The 6,651-nt window shown below is 39.0% G+C and overlaps 1 protein-coding gene across 2 annotated transcripts; it reads right to left on the bottom strand.

Annotated features, from left to right (window-relative positions):
* Nucleotides 1-1,126: 1,126 nt before the first annotated feature.
* On the bottom strand, nt 1,127-4,457 carry LOC116674819 (alpha-(1,3)-fucosyltransferase 9). Of its 2 annotated transcripts, none has more exons than XM_032507056.1 (2): nt 4,172-4,194; nt 1,127-2,558 (listed from the first exon to the last, which is right to left on the bottom strand). In XM_032507056.1, the coding sequence occupies exon 2, from the start codon at nt 2,556-2,558 to the stop codon at nt 1,476-1,478; it is 1,083 nt and encodes a 360-aa protein (XP_032362947.1). In that variant the 5' UTR covers nt 4,172-4,194; the 3' UTR covers nt 1,127-1,475. The 2 variants fall into 2 exon arrangements, with proteins under 2 accessions (XP_032362947.1, XP_032362946.1); XM_032507055.1 differs by lacking the exon at nt 4,172-4,194 and adding an exon at nt 4,327-4,457 and having other exon boundaries at nt 1,129-2,558.
* Nucleotides 4,458-6,651: the final 2,194 nt, after the last annotated feature.

The raw sequence follows: 6,651 nt of genomic DNA, 5'->3' as shown, positions 1-6,651 counted from the left end.
TATAGGTACAGCACAGGCCGGGCGCCCCTGGTGGTTTGCGCCCTTAGCATTTGCCTATACTGCCTAAGCCACAGGCCGGCCCTGCTGTGCGAGTACAGGTTAAAAAATGGGAGGCACATATACAAACTGTTGTAATTCCTTCACCGTTCACTTGATTTGGATGTAAATCCCCTCAATTAAAGCTAAAATTCTGCAGTTAAAACACATCTTGTTTGTTTAATTTCAAATCCATTGTGGTGGTGTACAGAGCCAAAAGAGAGAATTGTGTCAATGTCCGATATTTATGGACCCGACTGTACATTATTCCTAATATTTAAATACAGCAAATATGTTTTTGTTTGAGTCCAAAAAGATTTTACTACTTTTTTCACTCTAAACATAGGCACCTACAGATTTGATTTGTACAGGCAAAAATCTTAATTTACCCTAGCCCCAACATATGTAATTATTTGATACAAACTATTTTATGGTTAACTTTTGTTAGTTGGTCAATTGTACTTAAAAGTCTGAAAGACAGAAATAAGATATGTTTAGACTAATTCCAACAGCAGGTGTACCAACATGAGGATGCACTTTTTTAAAGAAAATTTAATTATAGTGCATTTCCAATGTCTTTAATCATATTTAATGAAATGGTCATGTTTGTTAATGCATTTCAACATCAATCATGCAAGTCTTGTTCTATAGATTAGTATTACCTTTCTTTGGTTCAACATGTGTTGTTATATTCTCAAACACCCACACAAACTTGCCATTAAGCAATTAGGGCTTTGCAAACAGACAATGGTTAAACAGAAAAATGACCAATAGGAAACAGTACATCATTTCAAAATCGTTACTCTGTTTAACTAATAACAAACTGCTGAGTTGCAACTTGGATGAACATTTGTTTTACTTTAATTATTTCAAACCAGTTTAGGCTTACAGCTGCATTTTGTAAGAACCAGCGCCAACAACCAATTTAATGAAGTCACATGTTATTACATTTTAACACACAGCTTTAGCGTCAAATTATCTCTTTCACAATGCTCTAGAAAAAATGTTTCTGTCACTGTACGAAAAGTTGAGTTTGTTCTGAACATATGAAATGGGGGTCAGTTTATGCAAAAACCTTAAATGGTGCATTTAAGAAGATACAGTATGTGAAAATGCCCTTAGAGCTCAGGGGGTCAAACAGAAGTATAAACACAGGGTTATATGCTTGACTGTCTGTGATACTATTTATAGCCAGGCCAGCTGTTTTTTTCCTGTTTCCAGTCTTTATGCTAAGCTATGCTAACCATCTGCTGGCGATGAAGAGAAACTAAATTCACAAAATCTACAAACCATTTTGCAGCTTATTTCAGTTTACCACAACAACTTTGAACACATTACAGTGTTTAACATGTACCAAATGATGGCAGAATATTCAAGTAGCTTGTGTTTAAATATGTGCATTAATGTGCATGTGTGAGCCACTATCTCAATGACATTTATTATGTCGAGTACCACTTGTACAGGTCATGATCTACATTGTAATAGACGTCTCTTGACATGTGGTGGCAGGCGAGACAGATGGGCTGAATGAATTCATTGTAGATTGACAGGAGGTGAGGAGTGGCCTCGTAGAACTTCCTCCACTCAAAGTAACGCATGTACGCTGCGTCCGTCATACCCAGCAGAAAGTTAGCCAGAGACTTTGCGTCGGGGAAGTCATTTATGTGAATGAAGGCATCGGCTGGAAGGAACTCCTCGTAGTTTTCTCTTGGCGGACCCATCACTACAGGCACTGTCCCCGCCACAAGGGGCCCGTTGACCTTCTCTGTGATGTAGTCTCTGTGGAGCGAGTTCTCAAATGAGAGGTAAAACTTACAGCTGCCAATGGTTGAGTAATACTCCTCATAACTCAAACGTTTCCCTGTATAAGCTGTACCAAACAGGTTGATCTTGATGTGTTTGGACAGTTCCTTGTAATAGTTTTCTCTCACAGCTGTTCCCGTGGCAGGGTTGTTGTTACTGACAATCCAGCACACTAGTTTGTCTTTCTTGGGCAGAACAAAGTCCTCTTTCATTTCTGTCTTCCTGATTGTAAGCTCGTTCCTTGCTGTAATGTCAGCATCTCTTCTGTAGCTCAATGTTAAGTTGAACAGGTTTTCCAGACCTGGTGTCCTACCCGTGTTTGTTGGGGATTCTACATGGTACCAAATCCACTTCTGAAAAGCTGGACGTGGCTCCTGCGGCATGTTTTTTAGATCACCGGCAATGTTTTTATGGAAGAAAATGACTCCCTTTGCTTTGTTGTACAGGTTTCTGTCATCCGTCAGAACACAGCTATCAATCTTGAAGTGGGTAAAGCAAGCTTTGAAATCAAACTTCACTCCAAGAGGCCAGGACCACAGCAGGACTATGGGCTTTTCATCTGGAATCACTTCTTCATGATATTTCACATCGGCTAATGTAGATGGGCAAACAGGAGACGCAGGCTCAAAATACAGGAGGAATGCAACAACGGAGCAGACCAGGCCGAGAGCAGCTGTAGTTGCCAGGCACATGGTCTTCTTGGAAGCAGGCGCCATCATCTGTGGAACAGCAAGAGAAAATGATGTGATCACTTTGAAAACTAAATAAGGATTTGCAGCAAATAAAAGTTAAACCATCAAAACAACTGTAATGGAAAATTTTTCTTTGATAATAAGTCAAAAATCAAATCACCTCTTCAAATCCTGTCAAGTTTTGTACCACTCCTGGCATTATTAGTATGGTAATTTACGAGATAGACCTCTGGTTCCATTAGCGCCTGCAAAAGCCATTCAGCTAAAAGCTCTAACTCAACCAATGTTAGATCAAGGGGAAAAAGCTTCTGGGACCCTAGGGGGGAATTACTCCAAACCATGGCACTGCGGACAGTCGCCTCAGTGTGCTGGTGCGCATTGATTTTTGTGTTTTAACTCTGTTTTTTTGCAATGGTCCCAGGGGCTCTTTCACTCGAGACGAGCTCGTGAACATCAGGGGAACACCACCAGGGGACTTATTTCCTACTTTTGTTTTCCCTACACTGGAAAGTTTGGACATTCTGGTCAAAGGTGCGCTCACCTTTGTTCACGCAATGAAACAGGGAAACGGGCCGGTGTGCTTGTGCGTCTTTGCCAGCAAGGATTACATACACCGTTACCCTTCTCTCTAACGTGCGTTCACTGCCCAACAAACTGGAGGAATTATTTTTGAAAGAACTATATAAAAAAAATGCATTTTTTGTGCAACTTCACTGTTCCCGCAAATTCATTGCAACAACATTCAAAAGACATTGCCACTTTATTCAAAAGAAATCAGACATGTGAGGCACCAACTATTTAAAAAAAAAGGCTGTGAAATCCTGGAGGGACTAGCAAGGCGGTGGAAGAGGCTAAATGACAATATGATATTCTGAGAAGCTCCAACACCAGTTCTCAGCCAACGACTCTGCTTCTGTCTGGAAAGGGCTCAGGCAGACACATCAACCCAATAATGAGCCATCGTTATATAAAATTATACATAATATTTGAGTTAAAAAAGCAGAAATTATGAATTATTTTGACTAATAGTTAAGATCAGAGGAACGTACAGATGAGTTTAGTCAGGAATGAAAGTGATCAATTGTATTTGTAAAGAGTGTTGTATGAGTCGTCATTCCGTCAGTGTGTTCCCAGACTCTTTGTTTGCCAACTCCGGGAGGTTTCTGCCAGACCTGAACGAGTTCTACCGCCAAATTGAAAGACAAAGAGACAGTCCTATAACCTGAAACTGCAGTGCATCACCTCCACCTCCCCCACCATTGTTCTTTTTACTCCACTACATTCATCTGACAGCTTTAGTTACTAGTTACTTTACAAGTTCATATTTGTGTACACTAAAAAGGTTTATAAGTAATCTTCTTTATTATGAATTAAATTAGCCAACAATATAACTGCCTACAAGTCTATCTGTAATGATTAGACCATTAAAGACTAAGTTGGTTGACAGAACAGTTTGGATCGTTTCCAGTTTCTAAAATGTGAGGATTTTTCTGCCTTGAGTACTTTTACTTTTAATACTTTAAGTACATTTTCCTGACTATACTTAAAAGTTTATAGTTAAGCAACATTTTCAATGCAGGACTTCTACTTGTAACAGAGTGTTTTTTTACACTGTGGTTAGTGGGCCTACTTTTACTTAAGTAAAGGATCTGAATACTTCTTCCACCACTGGGTAAATGTAAGCCTATAGTACACAGTACGTCAGCAGTATACACTTCCTGGTCTGAACACATAGACATCCGACATAAATTCATATTCAAACAAGATTATTATCACTGAATAAATGTTTCCTCACCTTTCCACAGAGTATAGGGGCAAGATGTCTCTTTTTGGCAAATCCGTAGACCAACCATGGCCCAAACAAGAGAAACCAACAAGGTGGACACAACACCTGCCTCAGCCAGGTTCAGTGGTGGGCGGGGCCAGCCACGCTTTGCATCCTGTCTACCCATTCAAAAGTTAAGAAAATGTGTTCAGCCAATTGACAAAAATGGTACAGAAACTGCTAGTACCTTTTCTGACTTTTGATTGGGTGGGCAGCCTAAAGCCCGCCTCCAAAGTCAGCCACAGCCAAACCCCCAACCCCTAACCTGCTCTTCTTGTTTGTTCAGGCACAAACAAGAAGAGCTTTGAAACCCCCCTAGCCCCCCCTCTGTAAGGAATGCCGTTGCCACAACAGACAAAATCAAGTCAATCAAGTTCAAAAGCTACAGGGTCGTGCATGACAGAATGTAAAAAAAATAAAAACCAGTCTCACAACAGTTCGTGAAATTTCATGTAATTTAATATATTGATTCAGACGCATTGATCTCGTTTTCATTTGTGATGGTCAGCACGTTTTTTAAACTAAGGGGTTTCAATGGGAAGCATCTTTTGAGATCCCAGCACCATTCTCTCTGCAAGTTGGGCTGCAGCAGAGAAGCTGTATACAGCTTTGCAATTAGTGTTTTTTTAGCCCTATAACCAATGATTTAATCAGCATTTATTCACCAGATCTTATCATGGTTTGTGTTTATTTTTATTAATGTTATTATTTCGCTCTTATTGCCAGAAAAGCTGGATTACTTTGTCTATTGATCATTTTAAAACTATAACGCTGAATCTACATTTATTTAGATGTTTTCATGGTATTCATTTCTTAATACCGGTGAAATATTAAAGTATGCTGTGAGACAGAACACTACGATATACCACAATGCACTGCAGGCATTCATTTCAGCGGGCCTTTAATGACAGAACTGATTCACTGTCAGTAGTTCAATCTGAAGTTTTGTCACCAGCAACAACGTGTTGCTCAGTTTTATTCCAGTAAGTTATGCACCGCAATAATGTTTTTTTTTCTTTTTAAATCAGCAGAATATACCAAAAGTGACGTAGTATATAGGAGGAAAGATCACTGCACGTTGTACATGAGAATTTATACAATTAAAATACAAATAAAAAATAGTTTTTTTATGTTAAGCACTTCAAAATGCCGCAAAAATACTATGTAAAACCTACAGTTCAGTGTTGAGAAATACATACTTGTACAGTTGTGAAAAACCAAAAATAAACTAGTTACAAAGAGAAGGCATTTTTTGTTGTATTTTATTTGTTATTTGAAAAAAAATGTGCGGATGATGAATGTTAATTGCAAGGAAAACCATGAGCATACTTTATTTAGGTGTGGGACTTTGTTTGATTTAACATCACAATTTATGGTATGCCTAAGATTGGTTATTATATCAAAATGGGAATAATTTTAGGAAGGGATATGAGCTGTAAATGCGCCCAGCACGGCCCATATCTTCATGTTTTCTCCCACAGCTTACTGTAATATTTTACATATTAATAATATTATTAAAATAAAGAAGTGAATACCATATGAGTTAAATAAATGTAGATGTAGCATTATAGTTTTAAAATAAGCAATAAAAGAAGCAATCCAGCTTCCCTGGCAATAACACAGAAATAATAAAACCAAATACGTATAAACCAGTTATACTTTTGCAATCTCAGCGTGGTTCATACGTATTTTGTTTGTTTGTGTATTATTTATTTTATAAGTGGTTTGCTGAAAGGAGACTGGGAAGTGACGTGAGCGGACTCTTGAGTTTGACAGGGAAAGCGGTCGGTGTTTAGTGGGTTCTGTTTCGTAGGCTTGCCAGATGAAGTCAACTGCGGGATAAAGTGTTGTTTTTCTCGATGGATTATTACCGGTTGGGATTTTTCTCTGGACTACTGCATCATCCTTTTGGCTGGACGGACCGTGGCCAGGTGGCGTAGGTTACCTGTGGGACTATTATTAACCGTGGCGTCTCGCCACGCTTCACCTGGCATCTTTGTGTTTTTGTTTAGGGAGGACTTTTAGTTTTTATCCGGACTATTTAAGTTAAATTAATGAACATTTGATCGGCTGGGACATTGGAGTTTAGGGGGTTTAAATGTGTGTGGGAGTCTATGATCATGTTAAAAATGTTTGTGTGAAGGGGTAGTGTGGCCGATTCTCCCACAACGCATGTTTGGAATATGGTGTGTCAGGTTGAGGTAAAACTTTGAGTTGTTTCGGATAAACAGCCATGCAGTGTTCCATCAGTGTCCATCAATGTCATGAATCCATCTTTACAGTCCACTGACTGAA

Source organism: Etheostoma spectabile, unplaced genomic scaffold, assembly GCF_008692095.1.
Source record: "Etheostoma spectabile isolate EspeVRDwgs_2016 unplaced genomic scaffold, UIUC_Espe_1.0 scaffold00001058, whole genome shotgun sequence".
Classification (NCBI taxonomy): Eukaryota; Metazoa; Chordata; class Actinopteri; order Perciformes; family Percidae; genus Etheostoma; species Etheostoma spectabile.
This window is presented reverse-complemented; position numbering and strand designations above follow the sequence as displayed.

Excerpts from the sequence above, each read along its gene's own strand:
- LOC116674819 (XM_032507055.1), bottom strand. The coding sequence starts at position 2,558 with ATGATGGCGCCTGCTTCCAAGAAGACCATGTGCCTGGCAACTACAGCT.